Source organism: Hirundo rustica, chromosome 22 (assembly GCF_015227805.2).
Source record: "Hirundo rustica isolate bHirRus1 chromosome 22, bHirRus1.pri.v3, whole genome shotgun sequence".
NCBI lineage: Eukaryota > Metazoa > Chordata > Aves > Passeriformes > Hirundinidae > Hirundo > Hirundo rustica.
Genome location: NC_053471.1, coordinates 2,942,154 through 2,968,014, shown reverse-complemented (window position 1 = coordinate 2,968,014; position 25,861 = coordinate 2,942,154). Strand labels below are relative to the sequence as shown.

Below are 25,861 nucleotides of genomic sequence, written 5' to 3'. Positions count from 1 at the left end.
CCCAAGTACTCCATCCAGCCCCTGGAAATGCTCAAAGCAGCAGTGAAATACTCCTTGTTTTCCCTCCCCACCTTTAGCAGCCCAGTATTTCACAAGAGCTCAGAACTGGTTTCATTTTAACCTTCAGCACCGAAATATTCCCATGTGTCTTCAGGAAAGGACTTTACCCTCCAATTGCTTTACCTTTTAAAGCTCTGCTTTCACTGAAGCACAAGGTTGATAAAGTCACACTTTAAAATGCAGGTTACTCAGCAGTTACAGGAGAGTTGTGTCTTCATACCCAAACCTGGCACCTCCAGGGAGTCAATGTGACACTGAGGGTTGCAGTTCCTGTGGGTTAAGGTGTTTAGGAGAACTCAATCCTCCCTCTTCAGTGAGGCTACAGTTAGTGAGACAAATACCGATGTGTTGTACAACATTGGAAAAAAAACAACTCCAAGCTTGTTATTTTCATTATTTAGAGGTTTGCTTCTGAAGATATTGGGTGATCTCCTCTCCCCCCACCCTTCCTCCAGCTGAGGGAGGGAAAAATCTGAAGTTAAACGTTTCATTTCCAAGGCTGCTCACTTCAATTACTTCAAAAACAAGTCAGAAAAGTGGCCTTGAGATGCAGACTGTGAATGTAAAATTGAATCCTCCCTGTATTATTTACCAAAATGCAATTTTTTTTTGTTAGAAAGGAGGCTGACATTTTAGTGCAAAACCAGGTCTCCTGTATTTACCTGCATTACTGAGTTAAGAGAAAAAACAACAAAAAACCCACCAAACAACCCAACCAATGTCCCAGTGTTAACGCACCCTATTCATGGTGTTAAAGCTCCAAACCACAGGACACCTGTGCTCCAACAGCTGAAATTAATTCTTAATTTTATTTTTTTAAAGGTTTATCTACATTCCTCCACTGTGAAAATCAGTTTTCTCAAGGAAAAAAAGAAGACAGAGAGAGAGAAGAGCTTGTGTCAGGTAGTGCAGTATGACTCAGTAGAGCTCCTTTAATTTCTTTACACAGTAAACAGACTCATATTTATACCAACACCCGCTGCCCGTCATATTTACATGGACACTTGTACATATATACATGTTAGCAAAATACAGGGCTTCTCTCAGACCCAAAGCTGTGTCAGCTACACCTCTGTTATACAACTAGTGCTTAAAAAAGAAAAACCACCTCTTCTCTTTTCTCTAAATACTAAAATTATATTTTTTCCTTCTCTGGTCACACAATTCTGGCTCCAGCCTGGTACTTGCAGCTCTTTCTGGCAGTGAGGAAGGGGATTTTCAAGAGTCCAGCTCGAGTTGTTCTTGATTTTCACTAAGTCTCAGCATCAGCTGCTGCTCATAGTAAAGGCTCTTTGCATAGTTGATTTCTTGGGACAGCTTTACAGCCAGAGCTTCCGATTTCACTTTCACCTGCAGAAAGAAAGGGGATTTTTCTTAATGTGCTCCCACTGTCAGCTAAAACAGAACGGATTTTAGATTTGAAGTAAGGGACAGAAAGGTTTCAGTGGACTTTCCTTCTTAGCACTGAGGCTGGAGCAAGGAAGAAGCACAGGGGAGCACCAGGTACCCACACAGATACTCCAGGGTGAGAGCAGGAACACTGTGCCATATCTGAGGTTATTTCCTTTGCCTCCCCTCCCACCTTGTATCTGGCTGGTCTGTTTGGAATGTGAACTGACTTGGGTCAGGGGTGAGCTTGTAACTGAGCCTGCAGAACAGTCCCTGAGCAACTACTGTAATGGCACAAAATATAAACACATTAGAGACCTCACAGTAAAAAATACTACACGTAGAAGATTAAACAGACAGCAAAGTACCCTGGTTCCATTTATGTGGTAAAGTTAAAAGCCCTTCACAGGTAAATACATGTTTCTTCCTGTTACTTTTCTGCCTGCAGGAATATTTTAGGGTTTTCCTTTCTTCAGCTTTCTCAGGAGTTTAGGGAGCCACTTCTACAGTCCCTGAACCCTGGGCAGCAGCTGTTTTCAGAACAAAGCCTGTGACTAAAACCCTCTGGTCAGGAGGGGAGCACGGGGGGAAGGGGCACCAGCTCCTCACCATGGGCCGCTGTTGGGAGGGGCCTGGCATGGCCACGCCGCTGCTGGTGTTCACAGCCTTCTTGGTGAGCTGGATGTACACGTTCCCGTGGTCCTTGGACACCAGGCAGTGGTACAGGTCATCATACCTGACCTCCAGGAATATGGAATCCCTGTCCATGCAGTCCCCGCTCCTGAGGAAATACACGGCCTTGGAGGAGATGAGCACGCAGTAGCTGTCGATGTTCTCCACGGCAATGAAACTGCAACAAAGGAGGAAACATTATATAGCTCAAAGCTAAAAATAGCAAATTAACCATTGCCTTCACCTGTCCTGCGACCTGCAGGAGTCCATCAGAAAATGTAATAGTGCAACATGCACAATTCAGCTGCATTTAATTTAAACTGTTTAGAAGTGGAGCTGATGAAGGACACTCTCACCCAGTTATAAAAAGATCATGCTGTAAATCAAGTATTAGTGCTGCCTGCCTGGCCCCCAGCTTTGGGCATTACAGGGACACATAAAAATGTCCTTTGACAAGGACTTGGGAACAGTAATTTCTCTGCTCTGGAGCACTGCAAGTCCTAATGCTGAAGCTTAACTGCAACTAACTTCAGTTCCAGGGCTGGCATGTGAAGGGTTTGCAGACATTTATGACAAGAGCTATCCTGTAACCCTCCTGTGCTTCCCTGCTGCCCACACCTCCCTGTCTTTCAAACCAAACCCAAGTTGAACCTGCTGCCAGGATCAGTAGCAGAAAAGAGAAATTAGCTGTTTAACAAGGGGTGAGAGGTTAAGCAGCAAGCAGGTTTCCCCAGGGAGATTAGGCTGAGTGATGAATAAGAGGGAGAGAAGAGGGAGTTAGGAATATTGAGAGTTATGATGGCTGAAAAAGCTGATGGGTAAAAGAATAATTGTAAGGTGCAAAAGTGAAATGGAAGTGGGACACACAAATGATTCTCCCCCACTTCTGATTTACTACTGAAATGAACCTTATTAGTGGGGCTTTTTAAATGCTGAAAAATTCAGCAACTTGAATGTGGAATGATAGCTGAGTAGAGTAATAGACTAGTGCTAAACAGAGTAAAAAAGCTCTGCCAACAGCCCCCAGGGCTGACATGCATCTGTAAAGGAGGAGTCTGCTGCTGTTAGACAGGTTCCCAGTTGCTGCCCTCTGAGCCACTGCTCAAACAAACCTGCCTGTTATCCTCAACATCCTGCAGAATCCTCCACTGGCTTAGAAATCAGTGACCTTTGTCACTAACTCGGTGTTTCTGGTAAACAGAAAAACTCCCCCTCTCCAAAAGCACCCTTGGCTCTACCAGTGACATATCACTGTGCACAAGCTACTCTGATCTGTAGCCAGATAAACCCAGAGCTATAAAAGGTTTGTTAATAGCCAAAAACACGGCAAGAGGTCAGGCCTTGGTTTATTTTTGTGGTATAAAAGATAACTCCAGTAATTCTGTATTGCCACCGCTCTGCTCTGAACTCCCCTGACACTGCGAAAGGTGCACACACCAACTCCAGCCCACGCTGTCACGTCAGTGCTGAGAAGGGCACAACCAGCCTCATTAAAAAGGGCCTGGAGCGTGCTTTGCCCAGCTCTAATCTTGCATGAAGCTCCAGGAGGGGATAAAAAAAGCCCTGTGCTCCTTTAAGTAAAACAAACTGGAAGAAAAGTGAATTTCAGCTTAGAGGAACCCAGGTGAAAGACAACATTAACAGAATTCCGGAAATCAGCAGCTGCCCTGGAGTTTTCCCTCGGAGTTCAAACACTTCAGGGTAAAGTTCTGCCTTTGAAATTAGTTAAATAGGATGGAGAGTGACATTTTTTATGAAGTGTCACAGAAAACTTAATTTAAACCCAGAGCAGCAGTACAGCTGCAGAAGAACAGCCCTGGTGCCCTGGACAGGCACATCAAACATGTTTAAGGGGGGCCCCAGAGCCAAGGTCAGGATGCTCCTGGGGACACCAGGACATCCAGGGGAGAGACTGGGCACTGCCAGCTGCTCTCGAGTCCAGGGGAAGCTCTCAAGTCCTGGGGCACTGAGCACGGGTTGCATTTGCTCTGTAAGAACAACACATGATCCATCTACTTCTCCTTACAAGACATTTACTGGTGGCATGTATATATTCTGAGGAATGGAAACAGAGGTCAGGGAGTTAATGGAGAAGCCCAGAAACATTAGATAATTTGTAGTTCAGGCTCTACATTTTGTTCTAAGTTTGAGTCACGCATCATTACCTTTGCTCTTGCCAACTGTTAAGTTCTTCTCAGTGTCTAGTTCTTAAAACAGGTATTTTTAACCTTTTCAGATACGACTGCAAGACACAACTTTTTTTTTAAAAACCTATACATCTACACTATTAAAAATATCTCAAATTAATAAAATTAAAAATTAAATGAAACATGATCCAGTAGAACAAAGTAGAAGCAACCAGATCTCTGGAGAATTTGTGGGGTTTTTAACAACATCAGGAAGTAATTACACAATATTTTCCAGAAGTGAAACAGCGAGCCTAACTGGAAAAAAATGTGGAAACATTTAGTTAGAACAGTAGAGCAAGGTATTAAACCCCCTTTTATGGATTTAACTCTGAAGAAAAATATGCAAATAATCAGGTCTTCAAATGTGTTTCTGATTATGATACTAGGATAAAAGTCAGAGGCATAATTTTGTACTTATTTTCCATGACAAGAAACACTGTGTTCCTGCTGAATGATGTTCCTAATGGTGAGAGTCACAGTGAATGAACAGTGGGACTCGATGACAAAGGCCACTGCTCTGCTCTGGGCTACACTGTGATGTTTTTTTGGTCACAAATTGCTCTTTCCAGTCCCCCTGCCTAAGAGCTGTCCTGAATAGGCACAAAGATCCTGAAAGGAGATGGAAACAGGATACCCCAAATGTGAACTCACAGGGCAGATTGCAATCTCTTCCTCAGGCAGAAGCTGCAGTGGCACAGGAGCCTGCCCAGTGACACTGGTGACACCAAGGACCCTGCTGAACCTGGACCTCCCTCTGCCAGCCCCGCCATCAGCAGTTCTGACCCCGGGCCTTGGCAGATGCTCTGATGGGTGACAGACAGCATCTGACACCTTCCCCTGACACAGCTGATCAGTGACCGTGGTTGGGAATGGGCAAGTGATCAATTCTGCCTTTAGACCCCAGTCCAACAAACTGACAGTCCTCCTGTGCAATCACAGAATAATTTGGGTTGGAAAATCCCTCTGAGACCATCAAATCCAACTGTTCCCCAGCACTGCCCAGGCCAACACTAACCCAAGTGCCACATCCACATGGCTTTTAAATCCCTCCAGGGGTGGCAACTGCACCTCTGTCCTGGGAAGCTCTGCCAGGGCTTTATGACTTTCCGTGAATAAATTTACCCCAATATCCAACCTGAACCTCCCCTGGTGCAACTTCAGGCCCTTCCCTCTCATCCTGTCGCTTGTTCCTGTCCCCTGTTCTGTGGGAGCAGAGCCTGACTGGCTTCACCCTCCTGTCAGGGAGCTGTGCAGAGCCACAAGGTTCCCCCTGAGCCTCCTTTTCTCCAGGCTGAGCTCCCTCAGACACTCCTGCTGCTCCAGACCCCTCCCTGGACACACTCCGGCCCCTCAATGTCCTTACAGTGGTGCGGGCCCAGAACTGAACACGTGTGTGCAGCGATTTTAGACACGAAGACATGACGGCAGCAAACAGAGCAGAAGCACTCAGAGCAGTAAGTGGCAGCGTACTCACAACTCATCCTGGATGTTGTCTGTCAGTTTGAAGAGCTGCTCCTGTCCCTCTGCTTGGCTCTCCAGGTAGCGGGGCAGGAGCCCCTGGGGTCCCCTGCAGCACCGCGGCTTCCGCACTCGCTCCGCCTGGCTCCTGCAGCGAGAGACGCACTGAGGTCACCTGGAGCAGCCTCTGCTTCCCCTGACACCTCCCTGCACACAGAGCTCTGGTCATTTCCAAACACAAAGCCTCTCAGAAATCCCAGGTCTTCACAAACACGGCGTGTAGATCCCTGGAAGATCCGGATCTGGAAGATGTGGTGTCTGCTCACATATTTCTGTGAGGCAGAACCATACAATAATAAAAACAGAGGGATTTTGTCTACAGTGGAGGGGCAAGTAGCTAAATTGGTAGGAAGAAGTGACCTAAGCAGCATATACTCTCTAAAGATCCTCAAGATGTATTTATCAGCAGTTTTACTGGTTTGACAGTTTCTTCTCATTGCTCTAAAGAAAATAACAGTGCAAAAACCTAGACAAGAGCTCTCACCGATGGACAGTGCCAGGAGGCTGCAAACTCTGTGGTTACAGAAATAGCAACATGCAGTTGAATCAAGACAGAAGAAAAAGCCTCACTAATTAGGGTTCCCATAGCAGGATTTAACATTCTTTACCCTTCTGTGTGTCTATTAAAAATGACAATAAGAAGGACACACACTTGTGGGCTGACAGCCATCAGAGGTTGACACTGGCCACAGCACTGCAGAACTGCTGGCTTGGTTCCTCCCTTAGCAGAATTTTGTTAGAAAATAATACTCTGAATTCCTTCAAGCTCCTGGAACGCCCTGCCCCTGAAGAATTGTGTTACAGGCTGATGAGCTCTGCTTCATTCCCTGTCCCTTCCCAGCAGCATCACTCTGGGGCTGCTCCATGGTATTTCACAGCTCTTCCAGGCTACTGCTGTTACAAATTTCCCAGCCAAATCCACCATTTTGGATTACTTCTCTCCCTTCCCATCCTGACTCTTTGTAAAACCCTGCACAAGGAACTCCAGCCTTTCTGATCCAGGGACAGAAGGAAGGTCCCACAGAGCTTTACCTGTGCTTTTGAAGCTGCCCAGGGGACAGCACTCACCTTCTGGGCTCCATGATCTGCAAGAAGTTTTCTCTGGACCCTCATTTCCTTGTCACCTTTCCCCCTCAGCTGCCCTGTCCCACACCTGAAGCCTGGGCACCCTTTTAAAATTTGTTTTCCTTCAAGTTTTTGACAGTCCTTAATGCAGTGGTTAGAGCTGTGCTATATAAAGTACTACAGCTCTGGAGCAAGTCACCTCTCCTGCCCCTTAAATTCCTTAGATATAAGCAAGGTTCACCTATAGCATTCTTGTCTTTCTAAACTTACATGAGAGGTGAACAACACGTGCCTGTTTTCACCTGTTAGAGTTTTACAAAGCAGTAAACAAAGTGTTTGCCTCCACGAATGCAAAATGTTGAGACAAAAGTTCCAAAGAAATTAAAGAATTCCAACCAGTATAATTCACATCTTGCTGCTTGTCTTACCTACTAACTTCTGAAAGCAGGAAAATGGCAAAAGATCCCTCATCAAAGAAGCCCCTGTTGGCTCTTAAACCTCTCTATGGCACCTACTGACAAGTTCAAAGAGTGACTGTCTGTAGCCTTAGGTGGGGTTTAATTAACAGTGGCCAATCAATAATGTTTTGCTGAGGCACTTTCCACCTCACATTGAGGAAGGATGGATAACTGGGGCAGAGCAGCTGCATGGTGCAGTGGGTGTTACATGAACCATCCTTCAAACATCCCCCTGGGCCAGCCTCTCTAATATTCTGCAGCTCCTTGAGAGGAGGGATCTGAAGCGCTGCAAGCAAGACTGCCCTAATGGTAGTGGGACAGAACAGGGCCTTTTAATCCCCCAGACACCGTGACTACGGGAACTCTGGTTTCTAATGTTTGCTTCAAAGCAGGTCAGAGAAAAAGTACCAGTGCTACAAAGGCACCGGGCACCACAATGGATTTCTGAAGGTTTGGCCAGTTTCTGAGCCAAGGTTTTATGTTTTGGTTTTGTTTTTAAATGGAAGAAGCACTTCAGAGTACAAGTTCTGTGTTCATCGTGCCCTCCACGCTCAGACACTGATCCTGGTGATAACAGATCATTCCCTTCTTGGTGATAAGGCCATTCTCCAACCCAGTGCCACTGCTGCTGGGCCTGAACTGAATGCATTTAGTCCACTGCCCCCTTGGCAAACTGCTCTGTTTGGTCTGCACAGCTAAAAACATTCCACACCACTTGGTTTTTTTAAATCTAAAAATTTGTTCTGCTGTCTCAAGTTACTTTCTGTAAATAATAAGCAACCCTGGTGAAATCCCAAAAGCTGCAGATTTGTCAAGCAGAGCGGGCGGCGGTGCCCACATCTGGGTTCCATTACCCAGGCACTCAGCAGATCTGCTGATTCCTTTTTAATAAGCACACAAAAGCAATACAAGGCAGGAGTGCCCTCACATCTGCCCAGCACAGCAGGGAATGGTGCTGCTGGATGGAGGCACAAAGGGCTGGGAGAGGGTGTAGGGAGGGAGAACTGCAGCCCTGCCCTGGAGCTCTCACTCCAGCTGACTGGTGGCATTGACTGGTTGGCATCTGCTGGGCACTTCACAGAATCCTTGGGATTCAGCTGGCCTGTTTGAAGCCAGAGGTTTGGTAATCAAACACATCACCAACCTGATGAAGGAAGCGGTCAGGTATTAGTGGGGATAATTGTTGACCAACTTAGGTTGAGAGAACTCTCCAAGAGACACCACACGTTTTCCAGAATCACCTGTCCTTGTTCCTCCACTCCATCTTCGCCCCTATCAGGTACCCACCCACCAGGTTCCCACCACCAGGTCTGTAGATGTGATTCCTGCAGAAGTGCATACATCCACAGTGGTTTTGAGAACAACTGTTACTTATCTTTGATGGCCTCTTGGACCTAAAAAATTTCCCTGAAGCGTACCCTGAGTATCTTGACAAAAACATTAAAAAATAAAATTCAGAAGGCCTTAAATTTTGTATATCAAAAGATGTTGGTCTGCTAAAACAAACCATCCCTATTCTAAAATGATTTAGAAATTATTTACAAATTTACATCTTTCAGTTTCCTCAGTATCACACCCAGAATAACTATTCATCATAACACAACTTTAGGAAATGTAGCAACTGCTGAGAAAAACCAACATGGACAAAACCCCACGACCAAGACCGGATTTCATTTAAAATGTGTATCTGGGGGATTTCTCATCTGGGTAAGAGAACAGCACTGGAAACCACAGATCTGCTCAAAACCCCAGCCTGAGCATGCACACCCCAAATCCTGCACAAACAACAGCTCTAAGTGCAAGGAGATGGAATCTTGGCACCTGGAACTGAAAGTATTGAACGGACCAGACCTGACCTGCTGCAGCTCCTGCCAGCCAAGCCCCACGGCCACACCCTGGGGTGCTCCTGGCCCTGGGCTCCCTCCCAAGGGATCCTTCAGCCCCAGGGCTCCCCCAAAACTCTCTAGGAATCATTTCCTTTAGCCACACCCAGTTCTTGCTGCCAAAACTTCAGCGACTGTCACCAGTAAATGTCCAATCTCACCACTTCGTTATCCCAGCACAGTTCTGGTACAGCTAAAATTCAGGGTTTACATTGTAAATTCGGAGTTTTTCAGGTCTGCATAAAATTTAGCGACAAAAGCCTGCTCTGGGCTGTAGCTTGGCATACTGACTTTAAGCCTGGCAATGATTTTTATCCCCTTGAAATAATTATAAAACAATCTTAATCCAAACAAAGGAAAATGGCAGGTAATGTAAGATGCAATTCAAAAGCTGCTGGTATTTGCAAGGAATAATAAAATCAAATTATTACTAGCTCTGGAAAAAGTCTGCTTCCTAAATACAGAAAACGCTTTGTCTGAGGAGGCTTCAGTGCATTTCAGACATTGAAAGTGACATGATCTGTTAAGTTAAGGGAGGAATCACCTTTATCTTCTACCACAAAATACACAATAAATACCCGGCCCACTTGTTTGAGTTCCAGACTGACTGGGACCTGCAGCCTTCCATGAGGATCACCCTCCCATGCACTCCATTTCCATGAAATGCAGAATGAGGACGGTGCTCGTGCCACAGACGTGACGGGAGGACACCGTGCAAAGCACACTTGGGAGTGCCAGAGCCAGTGAAATGCTGGACAATGTTTGCCTTCAAAACTGAGCTGAAAACTCAGCCATCACAGCGACAAACTCAGTGCTGCAGCCACAGCTTGGATAACAAATGAAAACAAACGTGTGCCACTTGTAATGGGGTCTGTAGTGCACATCACACCTCTGCACAGCACTGAAAATCCACTATTTCCACAATTCTTTCCTCACTGATGCACTTAACTTTGTTCCATGTGCTGAACCCATGTGATGAGCAGGAATATTCCCTGAATTTACTGAGCAGAAGGGGAGAGACAGCAGGATTTTGATGCGCCAGTTCTCAGCGCCTGAGAACGTTTAATGCCTTGGGCCTAATTTCAGGAAAACATGTGGCAATCTAGACCCCCTGCTCCCTGGTGATTCTACTGCTGCTCTGTTTCAAGGGGTCAGTGCAGTTGCCTCCCACCCTGTGCTGGACTTTGGGGTGCAGTTCCCAACAGGCAGCTCACTATTCCCAGAGATCCAGCACAGCTCTGCCGCGGGATTCATTCAGCGGTTCCAACACAGATGCTGTTAAGGTGTGTTAAAATGCACACATGGTGCAGTCAGTTGAGTGCTGGATTTGGCATCAGAATGTCTCAGTTAGATGCAAGAATGTGTAAAATCACGAGCCAGACAGCTCCCTGCTGACTGCAGATCTGAGGAAGCTCATATGCGCCGTTTATTCCAGCAAATGCATGGAATATATTGTGCTTGTTAAACGTGCTCCCAAAATGCTAGTTTCAGGCAGAAACATGCAAATAAATGGTGCCTCGGGTTAAAACCTCCCACTTACAGTCAAATCCCTCCTCTTTGGAGGGATCTCCCAGCTCAGATGCTGCAGACCTTTAGCTGACCCAACATGCCTTTAGGAGAGTACAGCATGCTCAAGGAGCAACTGTTTATCATGGAAGTTGTTCCTGCCAGTTTCTTGGAGGTAGAGCTTTTCTCCCCCGTCCCTTTTCTTTTGTACACCAGATCAAAACAAAACTAAGAATTATTCCCTGGGTTTGCAATTGTACATAACCTCATCAGGCTCCAAGTTCGAAAGGAATTGAGAAGAGATTAATCAAGACACAACTTAATTTTGACATCCGTATTACAAATCCAGCATCTGGACAAGGTGTATGAGCTTGCACAGTAGACAAAGCACTGACACCAGCTGCACTCTGGGCATCAACTTCTGGCACTTGCCCCACCTCTGCCTGTAACAGCTGTGCAGCAAAACTCACACTTTCTCAAGCACTTTGGTAACATCAAGCTTAAGAAGTTGACAAAACGTAACACTGCCACCCCAGCTTCCAATTTCCCCCAGACTCTTCCTGTACTGATTACAGGGATGAATGCAGCTGTCACCTTCAAGAGTTTCTTGTCAAAGCAATGTGTTGAAAAATGCTCCCATTCACCTTCTGACTCGATGTGAAAGATGGTTTTCAGCAGGGATTTCCTGCAAACACCTGTCTGAGAGCAGGAGCTGAACATGCCTTAGTGAAACAAGGACCCAGGACCATAACCCTGCCCAGCCTCAGGGCACTGTGCGAGGGTTTCAAATATTAAATATTACCAGGCAGGGCCTGCAGCAGCTGGAGCACTGCTCTTACGGCTGTGCCTGTGGAATCCCAGACTTCTTTGGGCTGGAAGGGCCCTTAAAACTCATCCCATTCCACCCCCTGCCATGGACAGGGACACCTTCCACTATCCCAGCGTGCTCCAAGTCCAGTCCAAGCAGGCTTTGGGCAATGCCAGGGATGAGGAGTCACTGTTATAATTGACAGCAAAGTCCTGTCAATGCTGGTTGTATTTTGCTCCAGTTGTAGCAAATGCAAACATGATCACTTCGAGTGTAAAATACTCCAGTCTAACAGAAATGCTTCCACATTGTATTCCTGCCTTTCTGGGAAAGCAAATCTGCTTGAAGGAAAAAAAAAAAAAAAAAACAAAAAAGAAAAGAGCAACAAACCAGGGACCCTGCCCAGCATCACGACAGTGATTTTGGCTGTGCATGAAGGACTGTGTCAATCAACTCTAATGACTGGATGCTTCTTCTCCTTCTGACCCTCCTTTTATATTTCTCAGTTACTGCAACTGGGGCTGCAACAGGCACAGCAAAGTGCACAAACCTCACCCAACAAAAAGCTGCTCACGAGGTTTGTTTTGATTTTTAAAGTTTGCAGTTGCAAGAACAATTCAGATCAACTGGCTGTACTTACAAAACTGATAAAGAGCATTCCACATGTTAACAGCAACATTAGGTGAAAAAATTATCTATAAAAATACCAGCCACATGCTAAATGAGGTGACATCAAGGCAATAAATAGCTCCATCTGTATGAAAGAGTTTGCAGAACAACCCAGAAGACGTCTCTGAACAAAAAAGTAACTATGGATGAAGTAGTGCTGAAATAAAAGCGGGTTGGATTTTTTTTTTCTGGTTTTTAAAAAAAAAAAAAAAAAAAAAAAAAAAAAAAAAAAAAAAAAAAGATCAGTTTTACATATTTTTCCACGATCACTTTATAAATCTGCTGCACATTAGAAATCAGACACACGCGTACGTTTTCCAAGTACAGAAAGTCGAAGGTTTACATTTTAATAGCGAAGTGCCTATTTGTGAATGGCAGCAGTGTATATTACAGGCAGTGTGAGAGGGTTAAACAGGACAGGCTCGACTCTTTATAAACTTTTGCCCTCTGGATATGTACTCATTGGCTGCTGTACAAGACTCGAGCTGTATTACACGCCTTAACGATATGGTTCAACTGTCGGTCAGGCTTGGGGCTGGCGCTGGGCCAGACCGCAATCAATGGGACACAAACCTCCCCCTTTCAGATCATCACGAAGGCTCATATTATCTCCTTTTTGTCGTGCTGGTTAAATTTATGGAGCAGAACCCCGAAGCTGCATTCCTTGGCCTGGGCCGGCCCACGCGGGCCTCCCTTTGTTTGGTACTGTAAGGAGCGTGCTTTGGAGGATTGCGGGGTTGTTAGTTCAGGCACTGACTGTTTGCTCATGACTGAAATGAAAAGAGTTCAGGGGAAGGGCAAAAGGACAGCACAAGTGTAAAACCCCATCCCAGCAGGCCCTGGGCTCCCATCTACCGTTCCGGCCTGGGACTGAACACAAAACCTCGTGTTAGTGACAAAAGGAGAAGTCTGTCTAGTGACAGGTAAAGAGCCCGGCTGCACCTGAGCACCTCCAGCTCCCCTGCTTTCAGGCAAGCCTGTAATTGCTGCGTAAATCTGAACCTTGACTAAGCTGCCTTAAAACACTGCTTAAAAGTGGTCCTAGTTTTAAAGCAATGCTCTATCTCTTTGTTTGAAAATATAACTTGTCAGTGCAAACGGCCGCAACAGTTTAATGTTTACACCGCTTTAAATACATGGAGTAACCTCAGAGAACCCAATATTTACAATGTAGCAAGAAATTCTAATAATACACTAAATTACTGGACATATAGTATAGAGAGGAGATTTTTATTTTGTCTAAAATGGGCATTTCCTACATCTTTATACATAGTCTGAAGATTAAAAAATCTACCTCTGGATATGCTCGGACACTCTCTACTCAAAGCTTTATTCCTGTTGTCAATAAAGGGCAGTTCTTGATCCACTCCTGACACCATTGTCATTCCAAATCCAAAACACAGCACTGTAATAGCTACTGGGAAAAAAATTACCTCTATCCTAGCTGAAACCAGGGCAAGATCACAAACTAAGGGTGCAAGAAACCTCTAATGTGATCTCGAGGCAAAAGCACCAGGAGTGAAGGCAGACGGGAAGACCATTCGAAATCTGCACGACAGAAGGAAATCCACACATGGAAAACCCCAAGGACTGTCAGGAGTTGTTCAGGAAATAGAAGGTGCCTGCGGACCCTTTCTTCAGAACACGAGTTATCCATGCAACGCCTACCTCCATCACCATGAAGCCGTTCCCAAGCAGCCGCCTCCACCCCTGTGGCGGCAGCGCAGCTGTCCCAGGCCAGCAGGGCACACGGCCGCCACGCTGGTGAGCACCTCCTGCCCTCTGTGCCTCCGAAATAAGTACATCAACAAACCCTATGCTCCCATTGCACTCCACCAGCTTCATCTCTCCTGCTGTTTTTATGAGGTGAAAACCCTAGAGAAAGGGCCAGAAGAGATCACGAGCACAGAATGTGGATGAGATGTTTCTCGGTGCTGGGCCCACAGCCTGGCGGGCTGTCCCAGGAAATTCCAGCAGACACGGCTGGCTTGAATAAAGCCTTGGTTCCTTCCTGGTTCCTTGGTGGGCAGATGCTCCCAACTTATCCCACCTCATTCTGAGCAGGAAGATTTGTGAATTGGAACTGCAAACACTTTATGGCCCAGTCTCTGATGACCTTTTAGTTGATTCTGCTGATGGTCATGCATGAATATATTTTTCTTTTCCAAAGACTCTCCAATTCTATTCTAGGAGGCACCAATACAGAATAATTAAATGTCCATCTCTCTGGAATTGCTTCCACCCAAGGCAAGTGTTACACAGAATACACCAAGACAGCGGTGTCCTTTAGCAGAGATGCTGTGATCAAAAAATACAACTAATGCCAGAAAACAGGAAACACGAAAAACAGTAAGAAGTGTTCCTTTTACTTTTCAGCCTTTGTGTCCTAAAGCTTTGGATGAAATAGAAGATAATTAGTCAGAACATGCAGGCTCAAGAAATACAAGCATTTCCAGAAGACATAAAACTTTCTCCCTGTCTAGCTGCATGCCTTCGAGTTAACAGCTAAATACTGTTAAGTGGGCACACAGAATAAGAATTCCACTTCGTGAAGCAAATATTTCATGTCACACAAAGTTTAAGTAGTAGAATAAATCTGTGGTAAATCCAACAAAGGATTTATCTGCTCTTTTCAGGAGGAAGTTCATAATTGCTTCTACTTCTGACGGACTATGGCAGGCCAACGTTACAGTGTCTTGGATTGAACTGAACTGGAAAACATTAGTCACCGACTACAAATGTCTGCGTGCCCCAAGAAACTTTCCCATGGCCTGCAGAAGTGTTGCACTGGGAAAGGAGCAAGTTCTGTACCCACAATGTTCATTTTCAGCCAGCTCTCCTTTCATACCTGACCACACTAATACCTCACAACTCATTTCCCTCAGTAACTTGCACCTTTTCCAGACAGTTACTGCACACGGTAACATCAAGCTGAATCTGAACCCAGATTTCTGCACTGAACCCCGCCCAGGCAGCAGTTTAACAGGAGCTGGGCATGGCTCACTGGATGCAGCACTTTCACCAGGAATGGAAATGCACCTGCCCTTACTTTTAACATCAGGGCACTAGGAAATATTTGGGGGTTGTGGAGGCCACCACAGTGGGAACTCTGCATTCATTCATCCTTTTGAAATTATTTATTGCTATTAATGAGTGGACATCTAAAGAAAAAGACAATTTCACATTTTATGTCTGTCCTCCCCTTGCAATGCTCCCTTCCAGTGCCTCTGTCCCTTGACCAGAGTCTAAAAACATCCAGGGTATCTTTCTGCCCTCAAATGTCAAGTTAAACACTAATGTTTTAGTGGGAAATCCTTCTTACTCAGAGAATAGATGCTGGGATTTAGAATGACAGCCAGTCCCTCACAAAGGCTCCCTGTTTAATGCCAACAGACATGTCATCACTGGAGAACACAGTGCCTGCACCATTTTCTTAAGCCAGGTTTTTGTTCAGTTTAATACATTCTGTCATGACAAAGCAAAAAGGCTTAAACACAAAAAGTTACACAAGTCTTAACTAGAGGTTTAGCCCTCCCTGTTGGAATTTAAATCATCTACAGCTTCTTCTTTAAATGCAGGGTGCATAAAAGCCCAGAAGGACAGTGTGAGGAAGCTGAACAGCCTCAGCAACTTAAACTCTTGAGCTTGAAAACAAGTCTTTTTACAAACAGGTAAGGGGGCTGTTTTGAGGTTTTCCTGTCTCAGACCTCGCCACTCCAAGTCTAGCTCGTAAGCCCCAGAGACTAATCAAGGTAAGATTTGTAAAGTGTAAGGCCTGTATGATTAAACATTGCCTAATGCAAGCCCATAATTGCTTATTTTTTCCCAAAACCTCCTATTAAATAAAAATATTTCTATAGGCAGATGTGAAAGGAACCACATTTATATAATATTAACGCAGGATTATGTTGCTTCTTTAACAACACCATGGATTTTACTTCCATTCCTTCCAAACAGTTAAACTGAATAAGGTTCAGAAAACGGGACAACGACAACTGACTGCAGACAACTGATTATTCTAAACATAAATGGCATTTACTAGTACTGATCCCTAGGAACAGCCTCCTGGAAACATTATTCAGACATACGGTGGGTATTTGCAGTAATGAACAAAAATGTGTTAAAGAGTTTGGGCACCAATCCCACTCAGCCCTCTAAAAAGGAAAGGGAGATGTGTCAGTGCAGTTTGGATTCTCCAAATCATCTGGACTTTTGCTGGGCACAAACAATGGGCAATGCATTGTTCTAGAAATTTTTATACATGAGACTCTAGGGTTATTGACTCTAATAAAATATGGTTAAGTAAACTCAATGTTTTAAAGCTTCATCTTGCTTTTACTGTATCCTGTGGGTTACAAAAGAAACCCAATGAAAACTAACTACATGCATCATTTCTTCAGTCATGCATAGCAAATCCTGCTTTATTGTGAAGAACAGAGCCTGTAATCCCAAGAAATTGTCCTTCAGCTCTTTGTTCCAGGGGGGAGGGCAAAGAGAACAAACTGTGAGATGCCCAGCCTGTCAGTGCTGCAGGAGGACATACAAAAAAAGCAAAGTTGCCCTCCTGTATTTCATTCTCACACAGAGGTACTCAGGCATGACTTCACTTTATTTCTGAACTTGTATCACTTTGAAAATTTTATTTTTATTTCTTGAAATACTAAGTTTTATTAGCCACTCTGTGAGCACACTGTGCTTCAGAAGCGCAGAAATGTGAGGTGGCATCGCAGTCCAGCCTCAGTTCTGACTCTGGGCACTCCAGAACAGACACCACAAGCCTCAGCTGCTTGAATTCCTTCCAGAGAGCTTTAAGGGGAAGCTGACTTTCCCCTTAGGAAAAATGAACATGCAAAGCAATCTTGACAGATTCCACTCCCAGGCAAACATAATCAGTACTTGACTGACAAAAAGCGCTACTAGTTTATTGATGCACAGCAAGGGACTTCTGCAAAATAAAATCTGAGTAGAAACAAGAAGAAAACCTAACACATTCTTACAAGAGAGCTGTAGAAAAGAGAACCAGCTAGAAGCCAGAAGTGTCTCATGAAAAAAAAAAACCACTCCTTGAATAGAAAAAGGAACAGAAAACCACTTACTGTTCAATACAAAGGGCAGGTTCACGTATTCAGAAATCATTTTAGGTCTTATTTGATGGATTATTTATATCTTAAGACACTAAATTATCTGAGGTGCATTTTCAGAAAGAAATTAAGGTTTTGAGATGAAATCAGCCACACTGAAAAGAAACAGGGCTGTATTTGGGGAACTGCTTCTCCCACAAGAAAATCCACATTTACTTATGCAGCAAGCAAGAGCAGACCCTTCAAGAACAATGCCAGGATCTCCAAATGAACTACAGAAAGCCACCAGTGATAAAATAAAACCTAACAGAAGAATACCAAGCAGGTGAGACTGGTCACAGAAAAAGAAGCATCTCCTGAGGAGCTGCAAAATGTGTAGACACAAACACAGGTTTGCTTAACTACAAAGATCTAGTGATGTAAATCTATGTTTGGAGGACAAATTAAGAGGAATTTAAAACCCCAGTGAGGACACTGAAGTACTGAAGGACCTGAAGAGGTCAGAAATATATCAGGAAATTAAATGGGATTCAACCTACAACACTGCATTTCTGGGGAAAAGTAACCCAGAACGCAAACATGAAATGACAAGGAGATACCTGCAAAGCAGTAAAATCAAACAAAACATAAAACCTCTTGGGGCAAAAGAGCAAGCAGAAAAATGGGCATCAGTTTGCCATGGGATACGGCAGTAAAAGCAGCCAAGACAATTCTGGGTGGCTTGCAGAGCACAGCTTGTCCCAGTGCAGGGCGACGATGGGCTCTTCTCACTCACACAGATGGGAACCTGCAGGTGGGGGACTCCAAAGCACCTCCTCGAAAGCAGGGGAACAATCTGGACATCAGCTAATGACAGAAGAATGTAAACCATAAAATGCAGTTGGACACTGACTGAGCTGTTGGGCTGACAATGAGAAAAAGCCCACGGCTACAGCTGTGCAACAGGGAGAGGAATGGACAAATCTGCTCAAAGAAAACAGATTATCATAAAGACCTGTAATCCCACTGGGAAAATGAAGAAAAGATATGAAGGAAATCACACTGCTCAAGTAACTTATTGATTAGACTGATAAATCATTTTCTCTCTGGCTTCTAGGAAAATCTTAGAGCTTACCAGGAGAATAACAACATCCCCTTGACCAGAAAGGCCCATAAATGACTTGACATTTTTGTAAAGACTCATAAAGTCAGATCTAGATCAAGTCCAAGGTCGGGACCAAGTCTGAGGCACATACAGAAGTGTAAAGGCTCAAGCAATATTGATCTGTTAAACCTGAGAACCTTGTGGCAGTATGTTGGCTGAGTTGGTCTCCATACAATTGCGTACATATTTCCTACTTCTGCTCGGGGTCACTGATACTCATGCTCTCAACCACACTGCTTTTGACCTTACAGTACAAATCACAGCTAACAAGAGGGATGGAAGCAAAAAAGAAAAAAAAAAAAAATTAAATTGTAATCATCTGCTTTTTACGCTGTGTCAAACTTTGCAACCTCACTGCACAACTCCCAAGTGATGAGCAAAGGAACAACCAGCACAGATTGCTGCTTTCCACATGACGTACATTTAAAAGAATCAAATATTTACATAACATTTTTCTGTGACCATTAATGGCTTTCCAATTTTAAACTATCCTTTACTAATTACAGTCTAGTTATGGACAGAATTTATCAGAATTGGGGAGGTCACAGAGTTATCTACTTCTAATTTTCACTTTGTGACTCAGAAAAGAACACAAACCCTTGCAGCAACAGTCCAAGAATAATCTTAAACTTGCACTGACCTGGCAGAAGCCTGAGAGAAAGCCATAAAGGCAGTTTCCTGCACTACTTGTTAGGTTAGACACACATCTAAATATAAATGTTCTTTACTTGTGCTGCACCAGGACGTAAAACACGTTTCTAGGCGAGAGCTCTCCAAGCATATCCAGAGACATAACAGCTTTCCTGTTCTGAACTGGGCTTTAAAACTTTTGGCAGTATATGAAAAATATGGAAATAATCAGAACTGTTGTATGTGACACTGGAGTACTTGGAACACATAAAACCCTCTCAATAAAGGTATCGAATCACAGGCATTTATAAATTCGATGTATGCTGCACTTTCACCAACTGCTTTATGCTCTCTTCTGCATTAAATTTGGAAGTAGCAGGACGTCTTTAGGATTAGATAATAAGTTTCTAAGATTAGCCTTGAAAAAGTCCAGCCTAAAGTCAGATTTAAAAAGTATTTTCTTGTCCTTTAACCCAATCACCTTTGAAACTATCCCCTCCTTAAGGTCTAAAGCCATCACCTGCACCTCAGCCGTGCTGGTCTGGCTCCATGTTCCCAACACATGGTTTGTGCCAGCTGCAGGGGTTCCAACACAAATCAACACATTTGAAGACAAAAAAAGATTCATGTCCATGTAGCCTGATCACAGGAACACAAGCTGCAGACTGTTCCATTCCATTCAAGAACTTTGCTGGAATTAGACTGCATCTTTCAGGAAAGCCAACAACCTCAATTAAAATTCTTCATCCCACTCAAATCTGATCCAATGGTTAAAGTAAAGCAGCTGAAATTCAGAGCTTTTTTTTAAAAAATTCAACCATGTAATTAGAGAATTGCAAGGGGCCTATAATTTACAGTTACGTATCCTGCTATTTAAATGCAACTGCAATTAACTGGCTGAGTCAGCTTTGCAGCAGCACCAGGAACATGCACGGGGTAAGGTCAAACAGCTCTGGTCACACCCATGAGCTCAGCCTTCAGGTGTTCAAAGCTGCACTGGAGATCAGCTCCTGCCACGCATTTCCAGTCACATCCATCAGGGAAGGCTGCTCCTGTGTGCTGGGCTTGGAGGAGCCTACAGAGCCCAGCATGCTCCAAGCAGAGCCAGCAGCTCTGCCTGGAACATTGTTCTCCTGCAGTTCCAAACCACACATACTTGAGCAGTTACAAACACAGTGGGGGGACAGCGGGACAGGGCAGCCCAGAAAACAGACAAAGCCTTTGTCGTGTGGGGCTTTTTAAACCCCCAAAAGAACAATTTGGCTCCTTCATTATATAAGCACATAAAACCCACAAACCAAACAAAACATGAAGGCGAGGTTGCTTACAGATGGAGGTGGCATTTTGGTCCTACCTCCCTCCCCCCTTACAGTGTCTACATATTCTCAAGTGCATTTGTTTAGCTAAAAAACATTTTGATCAGACTTTTGTAGACTGGAGAACTGTAGTAACTGAAAAACCTGAGAAAGGTTGGTGCTTTTGCCCCATTTTTCTTTCCTTTCCTCTTGTAAAAGGTTGTTGGGTCAGAAACTTGACAGCCTGTGTGTAGACACTAACATAATTTCAGAGTGCTGATCTGTGACAACAGGATTGCAAAATCTAGTGGAAGCAAAAACGTGGTTCAGCTCATCTGCCTTAACCTCTTCTCTTAACTGACGGTTAACAAGGCAAAGAGAAATATTTTCCAAAGGAAACACAAACCCAAGATCAGGCTGGCTGCAGATCCTCTTGCCCTCTCCAGCTGCTGTCCAGTTTGGCAACTTGATAACACCTACTGTGTACAGGCTGTATCTCACAGAAGCACGTCAAAACATGAATTTTAGGAATATGTGTTTCTTGACACAAATTACAACAGGCACACAGCTCAACCAGAAATCCAGCTAACAGTACAGACAGGTGTGCTTCTCCCCGCCTTTACATAAATCAGTCAACCTGTGCAGTCACAAAATTAAGATACGTACAAGCAAAGCACTGAATTTTCTCAGGGATGCACTTAAGAGTTCTCATTTAATTTTGTGCATGCAAATATACTTACTAAATTTCAATCCTTGACCTCTTGGTTTTACAAATCAAGGCAAGTCTCAAATATGTAAGACACACATGTACAAACTTCATTTTCAGAACAAAGCCCACCTAGGGTCATTCTTCAGGCTTCCTGCACCTCACTTACACTTCATCAAACTTACTGTTTACTGAAACCCTGATGCAGACCCTTCAGAATTCCAAGAGTGGCATAATAAAACACAGGAAATGGAAAAGCCGAATGGGAAGACAAAACAAGCAGAAAACCCAACATTTTTCAAACATTTTTCTCCTAGCTTTCTGACAACAAAACTTACTTAGGGTTTTCTTTCACTTCCTCAGCACAGAGGTCTCTTGGCATAGTTATACAAAGCAAACTCTTGGCCACAAAGAGCACAAAGACTCTTCTCAGAGCAGCCCTTTCAGATCTCGGTCCTTTCCCTCTGCCACACTCACAGTCAGTACTAATGAACAATTATTTATTTTAAGCAAAACCATTGTTTCTTTGCTGAGCTCACATGACACCAGTAACTGAGCACAGGAAGAAGCCAAAACATCTGTCCTGATGCACCTAAACCTCACAGCCACAGGAGGACGGGCACACAGCCATCCCCACCCACAACTGAGAACTCTGAACAAAATAAAAATTAAAACATACTGGCACTATATTGATGACAGAACTCTTCAAACCTTCCAAGAGCTGTTTTTCTACAGCAAAATGGAAGTTGGAGGTTGAGCAGGGACAACTCCTTCATTTCAACTCAGTGGTAGAAGTTTAGTCTTACTACATATAGCCTTTCTAAAAAATTTTGTTTCATCTAATGGTGTAGACAAATAATTCCTATTTTATGTTGCAGCTTTTCCAGGCAAATTTCACTCTTGTTAAGAGTATCAACAAATGCCATCTATTAAACAAAAAGCAAATGGAATGATAACAAAAATGGCTGATAACAGCTCACGTTAGCTTTGATTATTGTTGCTTTGCCTGAGGAAAGATAATCGGTTCCAAAGTTGCAGAAAGCATTAATACACAGTTTTATAGCATTCCTGATCAGAAATACCAAGTGGTGGCTGACCTGGGGCCGCTCAGGGTCGCCGTGTCCCTCACTGCCTGCGCCGTTTCCGATGCGAAATCCAGGGCTCCCGCCACGGGTTTGGTGACGGTGCCCACCAGCCCCTTCCCCAGGCCAGATATGAAACCACTGACCCCTCCTTCCGTTTTCACACCTTCCACTGTCGACGTTATGACACTTGTCAATCCTCCAATGATACCTGGCAAAGACAAGAGGAGCAGAGAAGTCCAAAATTATCGGCTCTAAAACTTACAGCACCTCACCCAGCTGATGCTCTCTGCCTACACCGTTTATTGTGCATTTAATTCACCCAGTAGCTTTATACTTTGTATATGCAGTGTACATATGCATATGTACAGACCCACTGTGCGTATTATCCCACAGAAAAAGATTTAATTCATCCTCAAGTATGTGTATTTAAAGTTTATTTCTATACTGGTTCGTTTCCAGCTGCACTTACACCAAGAGTCCTCATCTATTGCCCAGGTTAAGTGGTTATTTGGGATGTGAAAAAATTCAATCACCACAAAAGCTGGTAGAATTTCAGACAGAAAACAACAGAGTGCCATTTCTCCACTGGACAAAGTCAATTATTTTAAATGGTACTTTAATTGTCTTTAAAGCCAGTTTAAGTGACTTTAACCATGATGTTGCTGACAGACATTTTTGTGCACATTTCCCTTCCTGAGAACCTCAGTGCTCTAAGAAATCAAGCACCTACTGAGATTTCAAAAGACTTGGAACAGTTCACATTGTCTGTGAACACACTTGGGGGATTTCACATCTCCATGACTGAAATATCAGTTCTGAGGGCCCGGCTCAAGCAGTCACCTGCTCAGCTTCCAGCAGCCAAGGGCTCCTCTGAGGTCTGTAACTCAAGTACAGACCAGGCAGATCGAAACTGCCAGACTCAAGAAGCACAAAGTATTTAAATCTCTCCTCTTGAGTAACTATAGTTTATGATTAAATCCTGTCTGTTGAAATGTAGTAATTAGCAGTTTCTTTATTTTTTAAAAAAACGGAATGGGAGGCATTTAAAAATGCCACAGACTTAGGACTAGAACAGTCACACTAATTACTGGATAATACAACACAGTGAAGGGCTTTTACAATGGACTTTTCAGCAAAGATTCACATATTTTGGATTTCCTGTGTTTCTACCAATTTATGTCAGACTGTTCAGCACACTGGTGTGAGAGAAACCTTTCATGATTCATTTCACACCTCCAGTGTAGTGTCTCTGTATGACCAAAGCAAAAAGACTTTTCTCAGCATAGAAAAGATCCTCTTTTAGTGAAAGCCAAATCAGCTTTGCACAGCCTGCAACAGTTACATTGTGAAAATAACATTTAAACAAACTGAGCCAAGATGATGCAAAATATAAATATTTGATTTAAACTTGGCTTGTATTGATTTAACCTTCTTCAACAGATAAATCATGAACTAAATCGATGTGAAGTTCTGGCCAAATTAAAACTAGTCCACTACCCTTTACACAAATAAATGTCTCTAGTTCTTAGTACGCTGAAAAAAACCCACAAAATAACCCAATTGGTGAAATGTTAACTTTAAACTGATTTACTGATTCTAATGAAACTCAGGTTTCTGGAACTAAAAGCAAACATAAGAAAGCTACAACCCAGCCATACTAATTTTTTTTTTTTTTAATGTCTGGCCCTCAAAAAACCTGTTTGTGTGGGTATTTCATGCCCCTACAAAGAAATGGATGTTTTGGATGAACTCTCTCTGTCATTTTCATTTTAATTTGCAAAAAAAGCTTTTGCTTCCAGTTACACGTGAAAAACCCTGATTATTAAATGCAGTTTCTGTTGACTTGAAAACCAAACAATGCCCCCACCCCGACCTGCCAGCACTGAAATTCAAGCACCAAGCCTGTGACAGCTCCACTGCCCAAGCTTCTAGCAAAAACCCAGCAGTAACACCCAGCAGTTATCTGCACTCTGATCATCCCTTTTAAGAGAGATAGGAGTTAAAATGATGCTGAAGGGTTACCATGTGCAAGTCCATGGATTCCAGCTACAAGGTGCTCTCCACTGGTTGCAGCATGATATCGGATGTATTCCCGCTCTGTCTGATGTCTGTTATCCATGGTCTTTCCCAAACCATCTGACAGCGTCCCAGCAAACTGCAAGAGAAGACCTTTTCCGTTACTGGAGGAACAAAAGATGTTTCTTGTGAAATGCACATTTACACAACTCATTTTGATACATAACAGGATCTGTCCAAGCCTTTTGCCATGGAGAAAGCTCAGAACTAAACTGACACAGGCAACTGGAATCCTGAGGTGACAAGGAGGTGCCCCAACTACTGTGGCCAGCCAAGCCAAAACAAACCAAGTCTGCGAAAGATGTACCAAAAGCAATACCCATGACCCAACAGCAACATCTCAAAACCTGAAAGGAATGTTACTTAGATATAAAGCTTTTCCTCTGCAAAGATATACGCTTCAAGGCAAATATGCCTGTCATGAAATTACAACATTTTTAAGAGCTAATTATATTTTTTTCAGTAACTCAGGGTAGAAGTGACTGTGTTGTAGAAGGAATAGGAGCCAGGCCACGCTTACGGCACAACGTGGGGAGATCCCTGACAGGATTCCCAGCTGTGCCGGGAACCGCTCTCCTGGTTTAAAGGACAGGTGTCTGCCAAGTAAGGCAGGAACCTCCCTTGTAGAGGAGAATGTGACACCCTTCCCTCCAAATTATTGCAGCTTGGAAATGACGTGACTTTCAGGAAAATATGCGGGATTTTACTAGTATAAGTATGCATAGCAAGACAAACAAAGAACAATGTACATAACAACAGCAAACCAAACCAGGAACCCGCTCCCAGCCCCCTCTGGGCCGCAGGCCTTCCCCCTGGGTGCAGTTCCGGGCACAGCCAGCAGGGGCGCTGGTGGCTCCCGGCCGGGCAGGGCGGGTGCAGTGATTCCCCCGCGGCTGCAGGGGGCGCTGTGGCGCGGGCTGGGCCGCCTCTGCGCACGGTAATGGCGGGTGCGGGCGGCGGGAGGGAGAGGAAAGGGGCTCCTGCTGCAAACTCACGGGGGGCGGCTGCACCCAGTGCCCCTCTGGATGGCAAAACGGACCGCAGCAGGAACCTGGGAGCAGCAGGCTGGAACGGCAGGGGCAGGCACACCTGAGGCGGCAAACACGGTGTAGCAGAAACTCTGTAGCGGAGGTCAGGCAGACAGGGGATGTTGAGTAAGTGTAGCGAGAAACCCAAAGTAGCCGCAGAAAACCAGCAGTGGCAGCTGGGCTCCCACAAACGGCAGGGAGACACTCCTTCAGAGGGGCTCAGGGTCCCAGGTTTTTCCCCTGAGGCACCTGAGCAGACGGTGAGGGCCCTTCCTAGTGGGATTGGGTGTTGATGAGGTCCCAGTTCAATGGCTGCTCTTACGAGCAAAGCCTCACTCACAGTAGGAGAAGTAGGAAAAGACAGAACTAATTCCATGGTGAATTCTCCCCTCAGCAATCGCAGCCCGGCTGTCTCCTCTCTGATCCGAGAGTGAGCGAGGAGCTGAGCCCAGCACCTCACCCACGGCCAGAATCTCACGGTGTCTCTACCTTTCCCAAGAGAAAGCCCTCTCAGCTAAGAGGGCAGCTAATTGCACCCTTCTCTCTCCTCCTCATCCAGCACATCTTTTTTATCTCCTAAGTATCATCATTATCATCTC

At 44.4% G+C, this 25,861-nt stretch overlaps 1 protein-coding gene across 5 annotated transcripts in view; it reads right to left on the bottom strand.

Annotated features, from left to right (window-relative positions):
- Positions 1-841: 841 nt before the first annotated feature.
- Positions 842-25,861, bottom strand: part of VPS13D (vacuolar protein sorting 13 homolog D) — a 96,206-nt gene continuing 71,186 nt past the window's right edge. For all 5 annotated transcript variants that reach the window (XM_040084773.2, XM_040084776.2, XM_040084775.2 and 2 more), the window contains 5 exons: positions 24,181-24,313; positions 22,171-22,366; positions 5,785-5,916; positions 2,059-2,299; positions 842-1,410 (listed from right to left, as the gene is read on the bottom strand). In XM_040084773.2, coding sequence (XP_039940707.1) covers positions 1,279-1,410; positions 2,059-2,299; positions 5,785-5,916; positions 22,171-22,366; positions 24,181-24,313 — 834 coding nt within the window. In that variant the 3' untranslated portion in view covers positions 842-1,278. The remainder of the gene's footprint in view (positions 1,411-2,058; positions 2,300-5,784; positions 5,917-22,170; positions 22,367-24,180; positions 24,314-25,861) is intronic.